General features: G+C 39.4%; 2 protein-coding genes across 6 annotated transcripts in view; both read right to left on the bottom strand.

Annotated features, from left to right (window-relative positions):
* The window catches only part of LOC113020650 (BAR/IMD domain-containing adapter protein 2-like), a 52,242-nt gene extending 34,823 nt beyond the window's left edge, over positions 1–17,419 (bottom strand). For all 5 annotated transcript variants that reach the window (XM_026164806.2, XM_026164804.2, XM_080300833.1 and 2 more), the window contains exons 1-2: positions 17,199–17,419; positions 2,050–2,125 (exon numbers count right to left, since the gene is read on the bottom strand). In XM_026164806.2, the coding sequence (XP_026020591.2) occupies positions 2,050–2,125; positions 17,199–17,270 (148 nt within the window). In that variant the 5' untranslated portion in view covers positions 17,271–17,419. The remainder of the gene's footprint in view (positions 1–2,049; positions 2,126–17,198) is intronic.
* Positions 17,420–18,656: 1,237 nt separating this feature from the next.
* LOC113020649 (charged multivesicular body protein 6-like) lies at positions 18,657–24,277 on the bottom strand. The gene is made up of 8 exons (XM_026164802.2): positions 23,837–24,277; positions 22,534–22,643; positions 22,176–22,263; positions 21,701–21,787; positions 21,534–21,599; positions 21,216–21,296; positions 19,122–19,197; positions 18,657–19,026 (listed from the first exon to the last, which is right to left on the bottom strand). Exons 1-8 carry the CDS (start codon positions 23,900–23,902, stop codon positions 18,977–18,979), a joined length of 624 nt encoding a protein of 207 aa, XP_026020587.1. The 5' UTR covers positions 23,903–24,277; the 3' UTR covers positions 18,657–18,976.
* Positions 24,278–24,736: the final 459 nt, after the last annotated feature.

Genomic DNA, 24,736 nt, shown 5'->3' with positions numbered 1-24,736 from the left:
TGGGCCTTTGCCTTTCAGACAGCTCCCAGGTGAGAGGCACATTTACAACAATGTCCTGGCAGGGGCAAGCTATTTCTAGCAGACAGATGTAGCTGCCCTGCAATAAGGGAAGTCTCCTAGGCTGGAAGCCTCGAAGCTCTGCTCCGAGGCTGAGGGACATATGCTAATGCTAATCCCAATTACAGCTGAGTCAATGGCAGGAGATGGCCTGTGCTTCCTTCTTTCTCTACTGCATGGGAAAGACCAGAGAAATAAGAGCAGAGCCTTCAGAGCATCATAGCTGAGTCCTCTTCGTTATGTCAAACAGGCCTCCTGCCTGCCTTGATGTGGAAAGTGTGAATGTGTGAGTGTCAGTTCATGTGAGTTTGCACATGTGTGGTAGGGGGGGTTGTCAGAGCTCTTGCAGATCTCCCAGCAACAGACACTTTCTTTTTGCTGATGCTGCTGCAGCAGCACGTGTGATAGTGTCTCTGTAACTGAAGAATGGCTGATTAGATAAGCTGGATCTATACGGGTGGGTCTATCTAATGAAATGTGTGATAAGGGGTTCAGAGAGACAGACGGAGAGGATTATTGGATCTCTGATTGCACGGCAGGCAAATGGTAGGGGAGGGGTTTATTTGAGAGCTACTGATCCTTCACTCATCCTTCACTCTGAGGAGGGATAACACATCTTGATCGAGACAGTAAAGATTTTCTGTAAGTGTGTCAAAATCATCATATTGTCAGGGGACTTGTATAAAAAATTACAGGCTCTGTTGGCTTGGCAGTTAGACTCGGTCAGTCGCAGCATTTGTTGCTTTTACACTTACCAGCCACTGTGAAATTCACTGACTGAATGCTGTGTTGGAAAACCTGTAATACTCTAATACCCAGACCAAGCAGGCCTATCAGTGAAGGCTTTTGGCATTTCTGGTGTGGGATAATTTCAGTGATTGCACCATATGGATATGGTGTGCGCTCCCATCCCCAGCCCCCTCAAATGAGAGCTGCTTAGTCCTTTGGGTTTAGCCAATTCTGCAAAGTGGGTCTTTAATGGCTCTGTGAGAGCCTACCAGTCTGTTTCCTACTTAAACCAAAGACAGGATTAGTTATTGTGCATCAACGGAAAGAAAAAGACTTGTTAGAGAAGAGAACATCCTTAATGGTAGGATGAGTTGGACTGGCAGAGGGAGGTCTTGTTATGGTTGAGGAACACATTGTATGACAGTCTTTTTAAAACTAATTTTTCACACATGCCCTACAATGCCAAATTTTTCTAAACAACGCCCAACAAGGATTTATGTGAGAATGCAAATGCTGGACACAGTCAGATTGAACATGAACTGGTCTTTAAGCTGCTACCTCCCGCAAAGTCCATGTGATGTGGGAATAATGCCTGCACAGTAACAGTTGTGCAAATTCACAGCCAGCAAGTGGTCATCCTGCACATCCTACCTTACCTTGCCTAAATTAAATACAATACAGTACAGTTTCCAGCAGTGAGATAACACTGCTGTGTGCTACATGTGAGAAAGGACAACTCTGTACAATGTCCTGACCTGATTTTCTAAAAGCAGCTCAAATCAGGAAGTAAATTCAAAAGGCATGGCTGTAAGTGTTTGGGATTCCAACAAACAAATGCACAAGCACAAGCACATAGCCACACAGCCACACACACACTTGTTTTCCTTTGTAAATCTGACTGCTGACAGTGAGCTATCCTCGCTTTTGAATTAGATTAGAGGTCTTTTGTGTTGCTCTGACTACACCTCTATAACCATGTACAAGCAACGCCAGAAGCTCTGCACCAGATGATTAGGTCTTCCTATTTAACATAAGGATAAATTTTGTAGGGTTTTTTTGTTTTGTTTTTTTAAAATGCACAAAAAAGGATATGTAGCTAGATACATAAAGCAAGGGAGAGAGTGTGTGTGTGTGTGTGTGTGTGTGTGTGTGTGTGTGTGTGTGTGTGTGATAAAGAAAGAGAAAGAAACAGAGTGTTTTCTTGGCTAAGTGCCTAAATCTGCAGTGAAACAGGAGCATGAAAGAAAAAAAGAAAGGACTTACTGGCAAGGGCCTTCTCATAGTTCTTCCCCATGGCAACAAAGTTCCGTAAGCAGGGATTGAACTGCTCCATAATGGTCTGAAAAAGAAAACAAGAAATAGATGGGAGGTTGGGCATTTACTTATCATTAGACTGTAAGTCAAGAGCAAAGACTTGCATATTGCTTTATTTATTCGCTATTCCACTTTTTGCCTCACATTCTCTTTATATGCAAAGCTTCTCCAGGTGCACAAAAGCAGTTTTCTTTAAAGTAAACAGCTATATACAGAACACATACCAGTGTACAGACCAAGAGGCAACCTCTGGGGCTGAAATATGGAGCCAAAGACGACGTGCCAAAAAGCTGCAGTTCCTCAAATGATTACTGGAGGCTTGCTCCGAAAGCGAGTCGGTCCCCATAGACTGCCATGTTAAAATGCCCAACTTCACAGTAGAAATAAACATGTTTACAGCATAGTGCAAAAGGGGGTTTGGTGTCTTAACAAATTCAAATGTAATACGTCTTAAAGTTTTATCTTATTAGGGGTAGGAGTTACTGAACTATAGCTCTCGACCGTGTTTGTAGGGTTGCTGCCTTTTGAATGCCTGACAAAACATCCAGCTTACAGTGTGATTAATTGTACTAACAGCCTTTCCAAGAACTGTGTGCTGCAGTACTGGTTCAGTGAAATTCAAGCATTTTATTAATGGGTTTCTCATTTTTATAATAACCAGTCGCAGAAGTCATATCTTTTGTTTTGGCTGGATCAGTAAGCTACACTGTTTTGCTCTAGAAATACTGTATCCCAATACACTCCAAGGTGCAGTGTAAAATGCTGAGAATGCATGATTCTTGACACTTCTCAACACCACCTCCCTTCTCCTCCCCTCCTTCCTCCTGCACTTCTCCAGGGCTTCCTCCAATTAGCCGGTCCCTAGTCACATAGTCAGGAATAGCCAGGGGGGAAGAGAGACAACTACAACACTGCTGCAGCAGCAGCAGTCTCCGCCAACCATCAATACTGCTGGAGAACACTTTATAATCTACTTCTAGCCTGAATCCACACAGTGGCAAAATAATATGGTAAGGTGCCACTAGTGTCAAGCTAAAACCCCATCAGCCCATCCTGAAAATCATGGGCCTCTTATCCTCACTCAGACTTCAGCATTTTTGCTTTTTCCTTCATTTTTCTGCCAGTTTTTTTCCTTATTGCTTTTTTAAACTGTGCCAAAAGTTGAGCAGCACCATATATGTATGTAATCCATCTATAGTGAAAGTCCAAATGAGTAAGATATAAACTGCCTATTATTTTTCTTTATCATAAGTAATTAAATTACTACACCTTTTTATGACTCTGCTTACAAAAAAAAAATTGTAAAACTGGAGCAAACTATAAGTAATAACGTCAAAATGCCAAAAGACAAGTCACCATCAATGACTCATTTACTCTGATTTACTGGTTTAGATCTATACATCTATAGGCAAATGCAATTTAAAAGGTATCAAACTAGGATATAGTTTTAAGTATTGGGTTAGACATTTTTTATTGTCTGTCAACAATATTCTTATAACCAATACCTGATAGACTTTTGCCCTATAAAGGAAAACCATAAAGGCTGAGGAGTTTGTAAAGTTAGAAAGGCAAGGCTGGGATGGATAGGACATGTGCAGAGGGAGGATAGTGGATATAATGGAGAAAGGATGTTGAAGAGGAAAAGAGAATGACCACAGAGGTTCATGGATGTAATGAAGTACGACATGCAGTGGATTGGTGTGATAAAAGAGGATGCTAGGGATGGGGTGCGATAGAAGCAAATGATCTGCTGTGGTGACCCCTAAAGCGAGCAGCCAAAAGAAGAAGTGATGCTTTATTGTAGAGGATTTACATTTTCAAAATGGTCAAGAGAAAAGAGAAAAATAAAAAGGTTGTTGTTCATTCATTATATTAACTAGCAATTTCACACCACTGCCTTCAGAGCTGTGCTGTGCATGTTTTAAAGACCTTGCTAGACCACTGTAATCAATGAAGTCACAAGTTGGTTTGCAGGACAAATCATGTGATGACACTATTCCTCAATTACCCAAACATCTTCTTCTGCGTTATATTATAAACTGGATATAAATACAACTTGTGGGCCACTACTGTGTATATATACTGTTAGTTAAATATCTGTGTAGGTTTGCAATCATCCATGTCATGAGAGTCTTGAGTGCTTTAAAAAGCAAACACCTCCAAAGGGGCCAACCCCCTGTTAGATTTGTATTGTTGATTGTCATTTATGCTTAGAAATATTTACTTATATATGCTTAGAGTTTTGTAATTAGTTGTAGATTGGTAGAGGTTTTGATCCTTGATAGTCTGCAAACTTTGTGTGTATTAGACAGCACTTTGGGAGCATGAGAGGTCATACCGTGTCTTATTGTTTTATGGTAGGATTAACGTAGTTGCGTCTGTTCTAGTCTAAGTGCTCTTTGTTTAGATGAACTGCAGGACTTCCTCACCGTGTTATCTAGGATGAACCATCTAGGGTGAGGGGGAGGCTACCCTCTTCCTGACCAAGGATGTTTGACCCTTTGATCAGCAGTCCACACACACACACACACACACACACACACACACACACACACACACACACACACACAGGCAAGGTACTCTTTGTGTGTATGTAGACGTCATATGTTAATGAACTTATGCATATTCATGTAACCTCAATAAAAGAACAGTGGTACGGGAGAACGGACGAGAGCAACTGGGGTCAAGCGAAGGAACGGTGCCTGTCCGGTTCTCTCCCGTGCACGAGAAACATGAAGAAGCTTGCCTACTTGTGTCTTGCTTTGCAGTGTAATTATATTGTCTTCAACGTTCCAGCGGATGGGTTCAAGCTACAAACCTATCACCCCCACTAGGAGTTAAATACCTGAGATTCTCCACCATTTTTTTACATAACTAAAGAAGCTCTGAAGGAAACCAGCAAATGTTTACTACCAATGCTTAAACATTGCTTGTGCTGTTAATTATATTTCAAAGAAACACATCAGATTAATAGTAATTTAGTCTTTGCTCTTGTTTCAGTATTTTGCTTTACAGGGATGTCCCATATCATATTGTCCCTGCTAATGCCAGTAATAAATTTGCCTTTACGTTCTAGCACACTCGGGCATGTCTGAGAGTCAGAGCCATGCGTCCATCTCAGGTGATGATTTAGTACCTAAACAACCTCCAAGAGAACGAAGTACTTTGCAAAACATGCGAGAAAAATGTTCCCGCTAAAACTGAAAATAACAAACTTGTTTCACCACTTGAGACAAAAACACTGTTCGAGACAACCAGGCTACAAAAGGGGGAGAAACTAGCTAGAGATAAGCGACTCACACTTAAACAAATGCTCCACTGAGTACCGCTGGAATGCTCACTAGTTGTGCTCCATATACCAGGGAAAGAGGGCGGTGGATATAAATTCCTTGCTACTTTTGTGTTTATGTTTGACTTGACTGTGTCATCGGATATATTGCTGTATCACTACTACTGCACTATAAACCCGCTGCAGCTGGCACCTTGTTTAAGAAAATTCACACTTCAAATTAGGTAGTCTGACATCAATGACAGTAGCTCATTGGAAAAAAAAAAAAAAACCCTTTACACTACTGAGGTTACATTGCTCAGTAGATTAAATATTTTTCTTCCAAATTTTCTGGAAATATTGTAATATAATTTTGAAGCTATACCCCACTCCTATAGCTTTATTTTAGAAACCCACAAATCTCTGCACAACATATGAAGTTTTTTAGCATTTGCTGTGGTCAGAGCAACACTACCAGTGTACCAGTAAGAGTTGTTCAGGATCCTATATTGTTTGGCTAAAATCAGAAGTCACAGCCTTTTAGAGTCCTCCTCCTCTTCTGTTGACTGAGTCTAGCTGTCAATTAAAATGGACTCATGGTAAGTCTACAGTGCACCGTGGAACAACAATACAGTGAGAAACTTTGTTCTTATACAGATACAAGCACACACAAGGCAACAACGTCCTACAGACTCTTCAGTGGTCTGCTTACTCTTCAGTCTGCTTACTTATTTTATTTTTTAATAAAAATAATTGTTTTAAATAAACTTATTGCAAAGTTACGATGAAACAACAGTAAAACGCATATTATAAATTATTCTAATGTTCTCCCCCCGGCTCTGTTAGACTAACACACTCAAAGGATACAAATATAATTGGTTGAGAACCTTATCTCAAGTTCACATAGCACCTCAATACAAATTGTATCCCTGCTTGTTCTACCTCTGGGAAGATAAAAGACAACCCTCAGGACCTTGCTAAGAAAATATTTATTCCTAAATTATTCAGTGCATCTCATTGAAGAGGTTACACAAACGTGTGTATCACAAATTCACAAATACATGTGTGTGTACTCGTGCACACACCTACATTGATACAAGTGGTTATAATAAAGAGTGGTGGTGTTTAAAACTGGTGGGAGGATTACATAAAAAAAAAAAGCTAGGCCCAGTACAGCATCATTACAGAACATTCTCCCACTGAAGAGGCCAAAGGTATGTGACACAAGCCTAGCTGCCTTTTCTTCCACGTTCCGAACACACGCACGCACGCACACACACACACGCACGCACGCACGCACGCGCACACACACACACACACACACACACACACTCTATAAACAGACAGTAATGCATGCAGCTATGGAGCCAATTTACAGTATTATGCGATTAGCTACTGATATAACTATTATATAAGAGACATGAATTACAATAGAACTTAAATGACATGTAGTTAAGGGAAGTGAAGAAGTGGAAAAAAAGTGAGGTAGATTCTTTCTTCATCTCTTCCCATTGTTGCTAAATTTGTCATCCCAGTTCTCTTGTGCTACATTGTTACCCTAATTGTGACAGCTAATTGGGAAATGGGGCCAGGAGACACTTAAGGTTGTGCGACAGAGAGGCAGGGAGGGAGAGAGAGAGAGCTATCAAGTAGATGACTGAATAGAAAACTGTGAGGATGAAATATTCTATGAATTACGAAGAAAAGGTGTATAATCGGCTACTGTATCCCCCTCTTTTCAAACTCGTTGTATCATCTTCTAATTAAAGAATTCATAAAATAAGAAATAAGTCAAGGCTCGAGTCATTTTCTCCTTTTCTGAGAGGAAGAGTCTGCTCATTTCGTCACTGCCTACACGAAGACTGATTGAATTCATTATCAGCACTCGGAGCAAAAAATTAAGGGAGACAATCAAAGGAGGGCAGACTAATGTCTCCTGCAAAATTAATCAGATCTCTTTGACACCCAGCTGTGCTGCAGAGGTGAGACAGGGAGAATACAGAGAACTGTGGCGTGCATGAGTGCATGTATAAAGGAGGATTAGAGGAAAACTTTATTAGGCGACGTAAAAAATGATTTCTTTCTGCGCACTAAACAAATCAATGTTTCCCCTCACCATAGCAGCAACAATCGAAACAAGGTCGATGCATCTAGATGGCAGATTCAAATTATGGGACATTCATTCATCTCTGCTCACTCTGTTCTCCTCTGTCACACACACACCTACGCACACAAACATTGTAATGACATGCAAAGGGGGCAATTTGAAACTAACACCAGCTGATTAGAACCAGGGGGAATCACGCGCAATCAGAAGCCAGGAAGCCATCATCTGTTCCCTCTCACCCTCCCCTCTCTCATTCCTTCTCACTTCCTCTTCAACATAGCAACTTGTCACAGGCCTAAAAAAAAATTTAATAAATACATAAATGCCCAGATCACATGAACGCTGAATCTGCCATTTACTGCATTTGTGAGGACTGTAAGGACCTATCACATGATGAGAGCCGAAAGAAGCTGCCAGAGCTGCTGATGTTATTAGGGAAGAATGTTAAGAAAGTGGATACTGTGTGGACTGACTAGTGGCAAAAATGCCATTTGCCTTTCTCTTTCTTAATAATGAGGGTGCATAAGCAAAGAATGAGTCTCAGCTGGAGGGCAACTGATACCTGAACTAATTAGTGTACTAGGACCAAATATTTTGGCTCCAGTGTGATCTCCAGTCTAGCTGAGTGCACTGAATGATTATTAACATGATGGGCTCAAGACCGTACACCTCAGACGGGACCTTGACTAAATCATTTCTTGGGAGAAAACCCCTTGCTGGCCAAACGATGTCTCTACAGTGTGGTCACGAAACTCAGACTGTTTAACAGGGATTTTTCTTTTCATATACGTTTCCTTTCATTGTCACATCGACCCATGAATCAAGGTACAAATGAAATCTTTAGACAATTAAGTTAGCTAAAAATTTTAAAAAAAGAATCTGTGATTGTAGCAGTGGTGCTGGATTTGAATATATCTGGGTACCTGTCAGAGGGTATTCTGGTTGTTTATGCTATGCCATCCTGGGTTTTTCTCCTAAGCCAGTCAATTTGGTGCTAAGGCTGGTCACAGCTTATCAGAAATCATTTTTTTGGTGTTAGAACTAATGAGACAGTTGGCATATTGGAAATAGGACACATGTCTAAGGGAATGCATTCCAAACTTCATCACATTTCACTAGAAGAAAGTAAATTCCATTTAAACGTCACACTTAAAATTAGACAACTGAGTGTTTTGACTTCTTGCGTATACTCAGATAGGATGGGCAGTTTTATCATTTGATTTAAAAAGAAGTTAAGACTTCAAAGCATCAAAGCCCTACAGTACAGTGACATTCCCAGCACTTATCAAGAGACTGTGAAGTACAAGGACTCTAAAGACTAACTGAAGAGCTACTGTAAATCTGAAACACAGTAAACTGCAAACAACAATGCAAAGCATGCGCTTATGTCAGAGGTATACGCTTTGAGCAGATGCCAATGGCCAGTTCGCAGTTTCGCATACTTAAAGCTTTACTAATGCTGCAGAAGGTACATCATGTGCTCTCAGTGGAAGCCAAGGTAAAAATCAAATCTCAGAATACCACATGAATGCGTGTGTCCTTTCCAAGTTCTCTTGAAGGGAGAAAACTTTAACATTATGAGCAGAAAAAAAGAAAAGTTTGTAGACTTCAAAAACAGCTCCTCCATTCCTTTGTTATGGAAGCGTGCACACTCAAGTGTTGCGCATCACTCATGTCAAACACAGGCATCGATATAAAATAGAACAGAGACGTTCTTCCTATAACAATGTGCTTTGGTTGCAACAACTCCTGACAGTTTCAGCGCTGGCTTTTATGTCACAGATAATGATGTTGCTGTGCCACACAAGCCGTTTACCTTTTCTAAAAATTTCAAATGTAGTGAAACAACCCAGTGCAGGTTTAGACGCTTGTATTAAATGTCATCCAATTTTTTGAATACGTTTTATTTTTATTGTGAACATAAACAGTGGAAAGGGTTTCGTGCAGGTCTACAGTCATGGTCATTAGTCCAAAAAGACTCATGTCAGGAACTATGTAAACACTGAAAATAAACTGTTGCAAAAAAGCCTATAAATCATACATCGCTTCTTGCCAACAGTAGCCTACTTTCCATCCTCTGTCATGTAAACATGCTCCTGGTAAGATGGGAATAAAACGGGGAATTTATGATTTGTACTATACTCTTATTAACTTGCAGCGCAGAGGGTAAATATCAGCAGTTCCTGTGTGCTGTATTTGTGAACTCAGTCAGGGTTTGCAACAATTCAATGATAATGCCTTGCATGCTACACAGAAATAAAAGGGTTTGTCAGGTTGGAGATGGCCCCTACTGTAAATATCAGTCACGAAAAGGCACTTTGGCAAATTTCAGTATAACAGAGCAGACATGAGTTTTTTTTAAAGACTCTTTTGGGGTCCATAATTGTCTCTAAGGGGTCTCAGATTGAGTAGGAAAAACCAAGCCCTCTACAAACAATTACTTTGTCTTTTCCTCACCTTTAAACTGAAATGTCCCCTTCTGTCTCCGCCGGACAAATAACATACACACCAGAGACCAACTATTTACTGTGTTTGTTTGCTTTTCTGTCATCTGCAGCTAGTGTGACCCCCTCATCCACCTCAGCAGCAGCCATTCAACTAACTCAGTGCAGACACTGGTTACCACAGCAACCGAGACCAGACTTATTTGCTAGCTTTATTTCTTTTACCAGCAAAAGATCCTTTTCCTTTTGTGGAGGAAAGGGATGCATTTCCCACAAATCCCTCAAAATATGATTTTAGCTTTCAAATTGAAAAATAGAAAATGTTGAATCTGAGAAAATCTTTCATTGTATTTTAGGTTACGTCACTGGCTGGCTGTATAGGAAATTAACATTTTTGCACATCAGTTTGAAAGCTTGCGGGCAATTCTATAAAAATGAAGAAACAAATAAATACAATGAAAAACATGTGTTGTACTGTGCAAGCATCCTACTGCTACAGAACTACCTGTAACACTCCAGTTTCTCCACATTCCAAAACAGAAAGAAAACACCTAAACAAACTGAAACTGCAAATTTCCCATTTAAGCTTCCCACAGTGTCAGTCAACTAAGTGCTTGATTAATTTGAAAATAACATGTGGGTGGCATTGTTTTGCCACAGATTTTTTTTTGGTTTTGTTTTGATGCTGATTCATTGAGATACATGTACATTCTGAGATATAGATGGATATAGATAAAGGTCTTTTGAATGCTACAAAAAAAAAAAAAAGAAAGTTTACAGTGGCAGAGCAGCAAATCTGCTGCATTACTCATTTTATATCCAAATGGCAAAATTTGGCTGCGTCAAAATGTTCTCACCTAAAGGAACATTCAAACCATCTGGGTATCCATGCAGCATTACTGACTTTCTGCTCATAAGTACAACTGGCTTGGGGCTCAGAAGAGCACTGTGGCTGCCTGTTGAGCTGGCCTTGTGGGTGTAGTGTAGCCAATCCTACTGAAAGTAGCAGCATTTGCCACAGATGCATAGAGTAAGAGCGGCCACAGGCATGTTAACTCTAGTTCATGGCCCATCAATGCAAGACCATTGTGTCCATTGACACAGTACGAACTGAAATTTTCTGTCTCTGTGTCTCTTTCTGTCTGTGTAATTACAGCTTCACCCTCCACAGTAATTAGGGACTATTTCAACAAGGATGTGGAATGTCTCCATCTATTTTTCCTTCTCTTCATCTCTTCTTCTTCTTCTTCACTGGCAACACTTTAACGCTTTATTTTTCTAAAATAAACAAAATCCTTCTATATTCTTTTACATTTTCTTTCTATCCTCTACATTCGGGAGAGTAGCCATGCTAACAGGGTGACTTCAAATCAACCTTAATGATCAGTGATTGTCATGAAGCATGTTTGAGTCACTGGAGTGTAGCTTTGGATTTAGCAGTCAGCATCGCCAGTCTATGCCCTTGGAAAAAACAAAAAAAAGCAATGATGAGTAAAAGAAAAGAGAATGTCTCTAAACCATCCGCCCCCAGACGTGCAGAGAAGGTGGGTGTGTGGAGCAATAGTCCTCTCTCAGCATCGCAGTCAAAGGCACAGGGAACAAATCTGCTGTTCCAAAGGCAATGAATGTTATGATATCTCCTGCAGTGCATAATGCAATCTTTTCAAGGCCCTAGGCACCACAGGAATAAACTTGTTGAAACACTATATTCTGGGGGCAGATGTTCAGAAGCACAAGTCATTTTAAACTCCTTTAAATTGCATTTTATAAGACAAGTGGTGCCTTATTTGATGTGCGGCAAGGAAAAAGGCAAATAAAACAATATATGGCATTTTCACTTATGCAGCTCCAGACAACTTCTTATTGTAAGACCAAACAAACGACACACAGCACTGTATATACATCAAAGAGGCTGGTTTACTCTAGATCCTTTCTGGGGCTTTTAGTAAGCATTTCATTAGCTCTACATCTCCTTTTATTCCCTTTCTGAAATAAACATGTCCATATTTGAAAAAAAAAAAAAAATACTATCCTTCTATCGCTATTCCTCCCTCTCACACGCCTTCTCTAGCCCTTCACCAACTGCAAGTCTTTTAGCACAATGATATGACAGAAACACATAAGAATAATGGCACGTTGTTGCTAAGAGACCACCTGTTCAGATCTCCCACATGAGATTGTGGTGAAACTGTAGTTCTCTTATCATCACCAGAGTAACATTCATTTGAGTGTAGTGAATGTCACGACAATATTGCAACTGAGAGAGAAACCTATTACATAACAAGATGTCTTTTAGGCAGAGAAACTGCATTTCAGATGAGGGTTTTTTCTTTAATCAGACATACTGCAGCCGCTATCAGGCAACCACAAAATGAAGATCAAATAACAAGAGCGCACTGCAGAACGCGCTTGATCCACTTAACGTCAAACGACTATTTTGCCACATTCATAACAGACATTTGAGAAAATGGCATCTACTGGCTTCCTGGCTGTGTTGACATTTAGGGAGTGGTGTTCCATGGGAAAACGGCGCTGTCCTGAGGGCTAGTGGTGATGAGCCACACCCTTTTATTTCCTTACCTGTCAGGGTGTGTTCAAAACCTGCACTGCATTGTATCGGGGGCAGAACACGCAATACTTTCTGTGACAAAGGGTGAAGAAATACAAGAAAAAGTTACATTCTTCCACGGGGCGTTTAGCTTTGATGTAAACGTCCATGTTATTTATTCTTCAGGAGAGCAGCATATAATGTTAGCAGTTAAGAGGTTGCACTATTGACTGGCTTAGCACACAGCTCTGTTCTTTCGAAGCTGCATTCAGGCTTGCTCTAATCTGTTTATTCACTTCATCTTGTCCTCCCCTCCTCCCGAGCCAGGTCAGTCTGAGACTTGATCCAGCGGCATGCTAAGAGGCTTGATCTAGGCCACCACCTTTCACAGGCAGCCGGTGGCATGACCAGCTGGTGGAGATGACAGCAGTGCAGACACAGACGTTCTCAAACATGCAAGCGCTGAGTGTCAGTCTTAAGTATCTGTCTCCCTGTGTCAGCACAGGAATGACTATATACCAGTCACCTCGTCTGGAACTGCCAGTCTACGTGAGGGAAGAGAATTGAAGTGAGTCATGGAGGATCATGCAGGGATTGCTGGGTTTACAGAGTTGACTCCCTTGTTGATTAAGATAAAGTCATCTCTGGAAAGTAAGGAGTGTCTCTGCCCTTTGCTGAAGGAACAATACTCAGAGTGAGATGCAGAATCCCCACTCTTGCTCTCACCATGCCTACAGTTCCAGCCCTGTTAAACACACACTCTCAACTGGGCTAACATGACTCACAGCAGCGCAGTTACCCCCCTCACCTCCCTAGTGATTACTCGGTATCTGCCCAGCTGCTGACTACAATGACTTTACAGTCTCTGCATATTTTTTTAAACATTTTCTCTTCCTCAGGAGTTGTTTGCTTGCAAATCAGACAAACAACTATTGTCTGCTGTCTGATATGTACAGACCAGAGAGATAAGCAGGGTTACAAGGTTTTGGAAGTTAAAGCAATTATTTTTGTGTTTATCGCTTGGAGGTGCACAAAACTATTCATGTTCAATCACCACAGGCAATTAGCACAAAAAAGGTCTAACATGAAAAACAACAACTTGAGATTCCAAGTTTGACTCTTACTCAGCAAAACACAAAGAAATATTCAATCATTATGTATTTCTTTCCAAGCCAGTGATCATACGGTGGATGAAATTTCCATTTACCTCTGTGCACTTTCAGGCATCCATTTTCTATCATTTTAATCTAATCCTGTAACAGAAGCCATGACTTGTACTGTTTCATCAGTTTGGCTGAAACTCCCCTGAAATTAAAGATGACAGTCTGCATTTCAGCCTCAGACAATGTGTAATTTTGCATCTTAACTCATAACAGTAGATTCAAGTGCTGAAACATGCTGATTACTGCATTATTTTGAGTGTAAACTATGGTTAATAAAATTTTTATAACTGATCCAACTCAATTTTTTTGTCTTGATTAAACAATGATTGTGCCACATATACAGTCAATGGAATAATTATTTGACCCCCTGCTGAATTAGGAAGTTTGCTCACTTTCAAGAAAAGATAAGTCTCCAATTTTCATAGCAGTTTCCTTTAAATGGGGAGACACAGAATACCAAGCAAAAATCTAGAACAAAACCCCACATTAAATTAAATAAATGCTATAAACTGACTTCTCTGTCATTTAGTGAAATAAGCATTTGATCTCCAAGCAACATATGACGTAGCACTTGGTGGTCACTGGGTTTTCACATGTTTCAGGATGGATTTTGGCCCACTCCTCTTTATAGAAACACTCTAAATCCTTTAAGGTTCTTCAAAGATTTTCTACTGAGGAGGACTGAAGTCTGGTAACTTGCTAGGCCAGTCCATGATTATGATGTGCTTCTAAGCAAGCCACTCCTTTGTTGCCTTGGCAGTGTGTTTTGATTGTTGTCATGCTGGAAGACCCAGCCACGAAGCAACAGCCCCAAAGCATAATGTTTCCATCTCCTTGAAGTTGGTGTTCTCTGGGTCATACACAGCACTTTCTTCCAAGCCTTCTCTGAATCATTCAGATGTTCACTTGAAACTTAAAATGGTCCTAAACATGTGCCTTCTTGAGCTGGGAGACCTTATGGGTGCTGCAAATATGAGTCCACTAGGCATAATGTATTTCCAGTGGTGTTCTTGGCGATTGTGGTCCCAACTGCCTTCTGTGTCTGCCGGCTTTCTCAAGATCCTCCTCACCTTGTGAGGCAAGATCTTCAGACTGAGGGCAATTGACGGTCATTTTGTATTTCTTACATTTCCAAATAGTCACAGCAAAACTTGTCACCTTCTCACCAAGCTTCTTGTTGATGGTCTTTTAGACCGCTGCAGCCTTGTGCAGGTTTACAGTCTTGTTCTTAATATCCTTTGAGAGCTCTTTGCTCTTGCCCATACTGGCAGAGATGTTGGACTGGAAGAAGCTGATTCAGAGGACAGGTCAGCTTTATACTCATAAAAAGTTTAGATCATTTATCGATTAATTGTAATCCGTGTACCACAAAAATAGCACATAGCTATCTGTATATTAGGAGACATAATTCTTTGTGGGTTGCACTGGATCAAATACTTGCTTTTTTCCTGGATTTTTGGATGATATTCTGTTTCTCACAAAAATTAAACTACTATAAAAATTTGAAACTGCATTTCTTTGTGAAAATTAAAGGTCATAGGACGGGATCAAATAATAATGTCTTAAAAACATGCAAAAGTGTCTGTTAACATATACCCAAAGCTAGTCTTAATCATCTTATAGAGAGGCAGACAATATCTAGAGTTGTGTTTCAAGGATGACCAGAATAAAGACAATAACACACAATAACACAGATACTTGTGGAATAATTTCTGACTGTTAACTCAGTTCATCACTGCAGCTCTACTGCATTAACAACACGCAGTATACAGTAAAAGACTCGTGTTTCTCCCCTCACTGAGATATGGGTCACACTGAACTCTTGAAATATTAAAGAAACAGTACGAAACTTGCTTTTATGCTGCAAGGTTTGGTGAAAAAAGCATGACAAAGTGCCAAAGAAGCAGTGACTATAGATAACACTCACTCTCTGACCTCCTGGCTTTTGCCACTGGGTCAGTTCCCCAGTGTTGGAAGTGGGACTCTCTTTCTCCACTCTACTGCCCATCAGTGTTGGACTGTCAGGGCTTTGACAGGGTTTTTTCACCCCAGAGACAGAGACTCACTGCTGGGCTTTTACTTGAATGAGCACCAAAATCTGCAGAGGGGTCTGTTCTCCCCAAAGAACTCGGGAATCTGGAGCATTTCTTTCTTCCCCCTTTTATGGAGGGACTGATTTACCAACATTTGCAGGAAATAAGCACTTGTATAAACCCCATATGATAAAGGGCATTCAGGTAAACTTGGAACCAGTGCTGGGAACATTTACTTCAATTTATGGCTCTAAGAACCCCTAGATGTCTGCTCATTTCTGATACCTCAATTCCCTATAGGTATCAGAACAGCTCGTCTTGACTCATTCATGGGTTTCGCAAAACTTCTGCTGGCTTATGCTTTGCATGGAAACAGCTAGCGATAGAGTATATTTAGGTTATTACACGTATCAATACCTAGATATATATACAGATATAAGATAGAGACCACCTCAAGCAGGCCTAAGTCATTAAGGAAACCCAAGAATATTACAGAGCAGACACAGGAGCAAGCCATCATACGGTGAGATTATGTTGACATTCCATTACTGGCTGCAACTCTAAACCATGGCAAAGGTTGTTAAACAAAGCCTGCAGTGAGGTTTAATAAATTATAAAGCAATCAGCACGAAAACAAGCGCATGATTAGGGCATTAGCTCTTTTAAGTTATTCATCAACCACTTCTATAATCAAATGAGCATTCCAGCCATGTATACACCAACAGGGGAAAGCACTGGTAGATGATAAATGGCAAATTTCCTTATTATTCTGTCATCAGGTGCTCTTCTTTAGTATACAGCTGTAAATCCAACCCATTGCTGTTTCTACAAAAAGAATTTGAAGACAAGTTTTGCATTAAAAATACTGAGACATGAAAAAAGCTAAAAAAATAAATGGTGGGCTTAGATGGTGCAATCGCTTCCATTCATTTTTTACCTAGAATGTGTCTTTCCCAGAATTGAGGCTTTGCAATCAAACGCAGTTCACATGGAGTTTTAAGAAGAACAGGTTTGAAGAGGCAAATATTTACTTGTTGCAACAGGATGCTTAGGCTTTTGTGCCACTCGAGCACCGACTTCTGGAATGCAGTATGTTAATGTTTCAGCAGGCTGTGCTCAATAACCAGTAGTTAACCAACGAACAGCTCACACTACTTTCAAGCAGACCGCTATAGGTGTAGGCTACTCATGCAACAGGCCAAGGAGCAGGAATAGCAAGAGTGAGTGACCCTGATTTTGCAGTTTTGATGGAAAGGTGTTGCCTTAAGTTGTGGTGGAACGCAAAAGTACAGGGAGGCGGAAAATACATTATTTTTGATCAAGTGAAAAATAAAAAATAATAATAATAGTAACCTGCTGCGTTTCGGCGCCTCTCCCTTAAGGGATCATCGATGATTTAAAAAAATGGGTTTTGAATGCATCTTGACCAAAACTATACAAAGATCAAATTCATTTTGCCGCTGCAGTGCTTACTTTGCGGCTGAAATTACATGCTCGTATATACCTCCGAACTTTATTAATTAGTTGAACCTTACCTTGTAGACATTTTCCGTCAAACGGTGAACCTCGTCTGTGCGAGACATGGTGAAATCTTCAGCCAGGACCATAAACGTTGTTTTTTTACTTTAAACGTGTATCCGCGGAGAGAAAGGGAAAAAAAAAAAAAAACAGGGGAGAGACGGGTAAATGCACGAGTGCGAGCTAACAACAGGCGAGATAAGACACCGAGTGGCTCTGCGCTCCCGAAACCCACTAACTAAACACACCTTCTCTCTCCACAGCTGACAGTCCGATGCTGCCTTTACGGTCTACTCGGAAGTTCTGATTTTTGTTGGGCTTCCTTTATTTTATTTTATTTTTTTCGCAATCTCTTAAACACTGTGTGCGATGCGAAGATTTAAACAAAAGAAGTATAACATAGTATAACATTTTCCAGCTTTTGTTTACAAGTTTAAAAGTAAAATCTAATACATTCGGACGTATAGATTAGGGGTAAACAAGAATGAGAAAATATGAAGGGAGGGCTTTTATCCCCCAAAAGTATAAAATTTAAAAACCCAAACAATTATTAAAGGCTGTCATGGTAGCCTACGTTATCATGGCAATGAAAGTCACATAACGAAATTTCTACTACGTTGCGCGACGTGTTTTTGTTATACTAAACGGTTAAAAACATTATTTCCCACGGTAATAGAACGCAGCACCATCTTGTCAAAATGCAGATTTAGAGCCCGCCCCCTAAATCTCTACCATTACTAAATATTTGAGGCAAATTCGTTCTCGTAGCCACAAATTCCATGTATTTTAAAATATGTATGTTTATCTATTCATATCGCTCCAGTGTTTACAATGATAAGCTTGGTAGAGTTATGCACAATAGGACCTAGCATATACCTTAACCTATAAACATATGTGACTAAGCATGAACAGCTGGTTAAAGTAGTGGGATCATCCTGCCAGTTTATCTCCATGCGCACCAGTAATCAGTAATAAATGATAGAGTCTCAGTGTGGTGAATTTAAGCCATATTCCTCCGATTAAAGCCATTATACACCACGTAAATCTGCCTCAAGTATGCCTACTATTACATGAGGCTTTAGGGAAGTCGCACTGTACCTGTTACACCATAGGTGCTGTTTTTCCTCATAGGATAATTTGTGTTAGCTGCATTGTACATGCTAATTAGTGTCTAATTGCTGCTTAGTGTCAGATTGTAAATACTATATTTTCTTCCTTGTCTAAACATCACCCACATATTAGCAACATGAGATTTTGATTTTCTTTCAACAAGTACACACTAAGGGCACTCTAAATGAAGACACCTGTTATGTGGAGTGCGGTGTAGAAAAACACAAGTGAGGAGTGCCCCCTTCTGGAGAAAGTATGGTGCATATTTTCACTGGTATTTATTATTTTTATTAATTTTTCATTTTATAAAAATTACAAGAAAGACAAAAAATAATCAGTTGTGGACAAATAAAGACAGGACAGCGTTTGTTCCCACAGCTCAATTTAATATGTAAAGCTGTAAATAATGTGTAAGACATCTAAAAACTCCTGTTATTCTACAATAACAGCTACAATGCAACACTTCTCTTCCTAACCAAATCAGACACAGAGAAATAGAATATTTCACTTTATGCATGACTTAAGTGGAGCGGTGAACCAAGTACAGACAGTGCTGATGCTGTAAATTGTGTGAAGATGCACTGATGTGTGCAGGTCCCGTGTTCACATACCAAATCCCAGAAAAAAAAAGAAATCCACCTCTTTATGCAGCTTAACACTGGATACAGACCACACATTCAGTCTACTAGGCTGCCAACAGCTCTCTGTCTGGCTTGCTCTTTGCTTCTCGCCTCTCTAGAAAACACAAAATCAAAATAAAATAGTGTGACGTCAAACACTAATTTATGGTTGTTTAAGGAATGATTTGTTGAGTGAAAGATTAGATGTACCTGGCTCTGCTTTAGCTGCTTCTGACACCTCTGGTATTGGTTCACTGGGGACCTCTGGAAGTGCTACGTCTTCTTCCTGTTTCAGAAAGAGAGATTACGAAAGCCAGCTGACATATTTAGTTCCTGAAAAGCTGAAAAATTTGTGGACTTATTATCAAAGCAGTACTACAAAAAGTTGCACAACGATTTTATTTTAATTTTAGTTTAGGTGCATAATATATTGGACAAAGACAGTTTTTGACATTTTGGCTCTGCACACCAGAACAAGGGATTTTAGATTTTTTTAGAAATCAATTTGTGATTGAAGTACAGCAAACAGTATGCCATTAACTAGGAATTACATCCATTTTTATGCACAAACCTCCATTTTCCTAGACTCAAAATTAGTCACATAAACCAACATAATTTTAAATATAAGGACTGTTTCTAATACTTGTCTAAAAAGCCATTGCAGCAAAAGACTGCCTGAAGTCTAGAACCCACGGACATCAACAAAATGCTTTGTTTCTTTCCTTTAAATCCTCTGCTGTGGCATGTTCTGCATCCAGGTTTGCATTTAGTAACTGTAAAGCTATGTTGTGGTGGGATCAGGACACACGTTTGGTCATTGAAGGATATCTCATTTCTTTGCCTTGAGAAACTCTTGTGCTGCTTTTGTAGTAAGCTTGGACATATATGCTCGAGTCATTATCTATGTGCTGCAGTCAGTTTTGCAGTATATGCCTGCATCTGAGCAGAGAGTACAGCGCTGTACACTTCAGAAATATTCCTACTACTTCAATCAGCAGGCACATCATCAATTAACACTAGTGGCCCAGATCCACTGACACCCCTACATGGCATAACATTGTCTCCTTTTCGTATGTCTGATAGATTTATTGTGTTCTTTTAGCCTGATGGCCTTTCTCAGTTTCACCGATATTTCTTTTGGCCTCATATTAAACCTTCTAAAAATCTTTTAAAAATCCACTGTGGTGGTGTTCAGAGGCAAAACTGCAAAAAATAGTTTTCTTTGCTCAATAAATGATGTTGTTTTTTTCCCCAGATGATTCTATTGATTTTCAGATATATTCATTTTAATTGCCCCTCTTACAGACATTTTCTGGGAGGTCTCATGTTGTTTCCATGCATTACCTCTTTAGGTTTTTTTTTTTTTTTGCATTTACACCATACTTCACAGTTTCCAAAACACTATAGCTCCTTCAAAATAAAATATTCCTCTTTTTTTTTTTCTAAAATCAATTTCTGCTTCTTGTTGCTTCAGGTAATTTTTCTTTTTTCATCTTAAAACAACTTGTTAATCTTTATAATGAGCTTTCTATTCAGGAGTTGTTTTTTGTTTGTTTCCTGTTTGTAAAGATAATCTACAGAGAAATTTGCACTGGTGTAATTCATGCAGTATTTGGGTTTGTATAACTGAATTCATTGTACAATAGTGAGGTCTAGCAGTGTGGGAGGATATTTTTGTATGCATTTAAAAATTGTCTTTAAGAAGAAACACATTTAATTCAGCTTCAAATACAATAATATCTACTGCGCTACAATTTTATTTGCATAATTGTGTCAAACTGATTCTTAAAACTAGTCTTTGTACAAATGTGAAAAATAGTAATTTACAGCATGTAGTTTGACAGACATGTGAATGTGTAATTTAGGATAATAATTACATCATAAAAGAATAATCTTCTGAGGTTTTAATCACAATGAATTAACCAAATTCATACCCACAGTTGTTTCATATTCACTGTGTTATTATGCTACATTTATATTGTAATTAGCTTAAAAATTCTTCTTCTAAGTTTGCAACACAGTTTTCTTCTCTTCAAAAACCAGATTTCTATAGATTTAAGATTAAATGGCAACGTTCAGTTTAGGTGTGATATCCCTGCATGAGTCAACCGTGAATCACAGCTTTAACCACATAATTGCTCAAGTGGAAGCACTCAGTGGCCAGCAGTTGAATGCTGCGGTCACGCTCGGAGCCTTGGTGGGCGTAACTATTAGATGAAGTGGGGCGATAACAGCAAAAGAGCATGCATGCTTTGGAAATATTTTTAGTAATAACAAAGGTTTACAATGCAGTGTAACACCCACCTGAGTGATAGCTTCCAGCTCTGCTAAGACAGCATCCTCATCCTCTTGTGTCAGGACTCCAGCCAACATTTCATCTATTTGCTACAGGTGCATAAATGAAGCAATAAATTAAAAACAAACAAACAAACGAAATCGTTGATTTAAAAAATTCTCTTAAAGTGATATGTATCATCCCAGAACATACACTACAATATGAAGGAAATAATTACTATTGGACATGTAGTTTAATCAAACCTCAGCTGATTTTTGGCATACATGCAGTACCGGTATTAATGATAGTTCTGTGCAGGTATATTTGATAAACATCAGGCATTTTACCCTTTGATAGTCAGTCGATTCCTGTGTCTCATCCAGGATTCTCTCCACATCTTCTATTGACATGATCTGTCATAATGTTACATTATACACTCATGTTTATAACTCTTAAGGTGGTATTAAAATATTTTGAAAATGCATAGTACAGGAAAAACAATGGAAAGCACTACCTCATGCATGCTCTTCAGACAGTCGTTGCCAACTTTAAGTCCCTCAATGACTTTCATTTCAATTTGCATGAACTCAATGTCTTGAACCTGTTGACAAACAATTACATTGTAAAAATAGTTACATGAAATATAAATAAACAAAACAACTAATCAAATAGTATTTGTCCCTTTTATTTTCTCATAAAATAGTGATTAAAGAGAGACTGAGTTAAAACAAACACTTTACATTACACTATTTTTTTGGTTTGGATTAGCATGAAATATAGTAACAAATCACAAGTAATCACAAAACAGTATTGTATCACAAATGAATTTAAGGCCACAATGGACTTCTCAACTTTGGACCAATTTGCATTTAAGCAATCATATTATTAACAGTTATTTTGGAAACTGTTAAATACTGCAGAATTGAACTGGTCCACTCTCCCTTGGCACTGAATATCAAAGCCTGGTGGACTGATGCTATGAAACTTACCATGCGCTCGAGATTTGAAATCTGATTTTCGGTCTTTTCTAGTAACTGATCCTGGTACCGTTTTTTCTTAAGAAGCAACAGCGCTTTTCTGCAATAACAAATGAAAACACAAAGCATCATATTGCAAAGAATATCTTTTGTTTACAGTACGAATACAGTGTGTACCGCTGCATGCCGAATAAAGTAAATTGAATTACAAAAGAGAAAACGGACTCTGTGCAGGAGTCATTAACTTGGGAAATTTTAAGTAGCATTATCCATATTTAAGTAAACCTCATTTGTTTACATTGTTGCCAGTATTCACAGTAGTGTAACTACATGCTGGTAGATATTGTGTAAAATCGAGACTTGTGCTTACTCCTTCTTGCCATCTTGTAGCAGCTGCTTTGCTAGACGTCGCTCTTTCTCCAGCTGCAAGGTGATTCTCTTTTGGTACTGCTTCAGCTTGTCTCTCTGCTGCTTCAGTTGCTGGACAAAATCCCCAACGAGAAAATGAAAAAAACAACAACAACAACAACAACAATATAATATACACATTCCTTGCCATTTTATTGGGTACACCTTGCTAGCCATGAGTTAGATAAATATGTTGGTTCATACTGACATGACAGCATCACACAGTTGCAGCAGATCTGCACCACCCGTTACACCAAATCACAGTGCTGACTGTGAAGGCCATTTGAGTACAGTGGCTTCATTGCCACGATCAAACAAACAGTTTGAGTTGATCTGAGCTTTTGACATGGCGCATTATTCTGCTGGAACTAGCCACGAGAACAAGGATAGACTGTGCTTAGAGTCATGGATATAGTCAGCTACAATACTCAGGGAGGATGCAGCATTTAAATGTTGCCCATTTGGTACAAGATGGGGAGGGTGGATCAATGCTTTCATGTCGTTTACAAATTCTGACCCTACTATCTCAGTGTCTATGGTGCAATTTTGGTGAGCTCATGTGAACTGTAACCTAATTTTCCTGTTCTTAGCTGCTGTACCTCACCTGCTTCAAGGTTTGCGATGTTGTTTGAAACTTGCAGAAGATGTGTTTTTCTGCATACCTTGGTGGTAATGAGTAGTAGTTACTGTTATCTTCTCATCAGCTCAAAGGAGTCTGCTCATTTGCTTATGAACTCTGTCATCATCAGGTCATTTTGAGAGAACTGCCTTTAGGAATGTAACAGCAGATCTGCCTCCATAGACGATCTCTTGCATCCTCTTCCGCTCTCCTTTCATATATCCATAATTGTGGTCTTTCTCTTCGCCTCCTGCCTGACAGCTTCATCTTTTACATCCTTTGCTACCATGTAATTGGCTGATTAGATATTAGCCTTAAGCAGCAGTTAAACAGGAGTACCCAATTTTTTTTTTTTATCTACTAAAAAAGTAACGAAGAAATAGACACAAAAACACAAGGAAGAGGTCCATAAACTGATGTCGCATATTATAAATAGATGTACTCATTCAGTAGATATTTTATGAAACCAATTCTGTGCTAAACGGAGGAGGGGAATACAGTTCTCACGAGATACGAGTCGCAGAGAAACCCAACAGTAAGCACATCGGGCGATATTAATTCATCTCGCCGTGTGACCACAGCACAAGACCGCGCAACCCCTAACACTAGCCCGATAACGGGGATGCTATAACCGCTATCAGCTCACCAAAATGGCTTTGTCCTGCTCCGTTACACGAGAAGGTCGACTCTTTCTCCCAAAGACGTTTCCCATTATTCAGCCACATCCCCGCCACATTCTCCCGTATCAACACAAAAAATATCACTTTTTGCTAAACATTTTGTACGATAGTAATTAGCCTAAAATGGCTAACAGGCTAACTGACTACACCATGCCCTCAGTTCTTTTTGTTTTCCGCGTTTCCTACGGCAAGCAAGGCAGGACGTATAATCCGAAGCGTTACATTACTTGATTATTAGAGCTCGTTGTTCTGATATTCATTCCTGTTATATTGTGACATGGTACGTGCGGTAACAGCTGCACCTATTACTATGATAAACTGAATTCAACTGCAGATTGTATAGGGGGCACATGTTAAACACTCTCGCCGGACTGTTGGTACCTTGGAGAGCTTCCGCCTCTCCGGGGGTTCCAGGATCAGCACCATGGAGAGCAATCAAGAAACGTTTCCTCTAAAAATAGCAGATTTTGCTCAACATAAAGGCAGGAAATTAACAGACAGCTCTTGTATTATTTCACATTAGTAAGGTTAAGCAATGTGATAAGAGGACAGCATTCTAAATGACTCAATATTGTGCAAAAGTCTTGGAAACAGAGACAACTCTTATTTATTTTTAGTTTACTTCCAAGGAGCCAGACTAAGTTTTTCATTAGAGTTTGCCGTTGTGTCTACACATAAGAGACGTTTCGTGAAGTGCACATTTTAAACGGCACCTTTAGATACTTTTGTTACACCAGTATGTTGCGAAAAACATTTAGTTCCCATTTCTTTAGTTGAATCTACAAAAAATATCAAAGATAAAACGGTTAAACAGCCATAAAACTGTATTCTTGCACCAAAATGATTCTCAGCTATTAGACAAAAAA

Source organism: Astatotilapia calliptera, chromosome 4 (genome assembly GCF_964374335.1).
Source record: "Astatotilapia calliptera chromosome 4, fAstCal68.1, whole genome shotgun sequence".
Taxonomy (NCBI): Eukaryota; Metazoa; Chordata; class Actinopteri; order Cichliformes; family Cichlidae; genus Astatotilapia; species Astatotilapia calliptera.
This window is presented reverse-complemented; position numbering and strand designations above follow the sequence as displayed.

Coding starts and splice junctions, on each gene's coding strand:
- LOC113020649 (XM_026164802.2), bottom strand. CDS start 23,902: ATGGGAAACGTCTTTGGGAGAAAGAGTCGACCTTCTCGTGTAACGGAG. Junction 22,644..23,836: donor AGCAGGACAAAGCCATTTTG/GTGAGCTGATAG, acceptor GATTTTGTCCAG/CAACTGAAGCAGCAGAGAGA. Junction 19,198..21,215: donor AGCTGGAAGCTATCACTCAG/GTGGGTGTTACA, acceptor TTTCTGAAACAG/GAAGAAGACGTAGCACTTCC.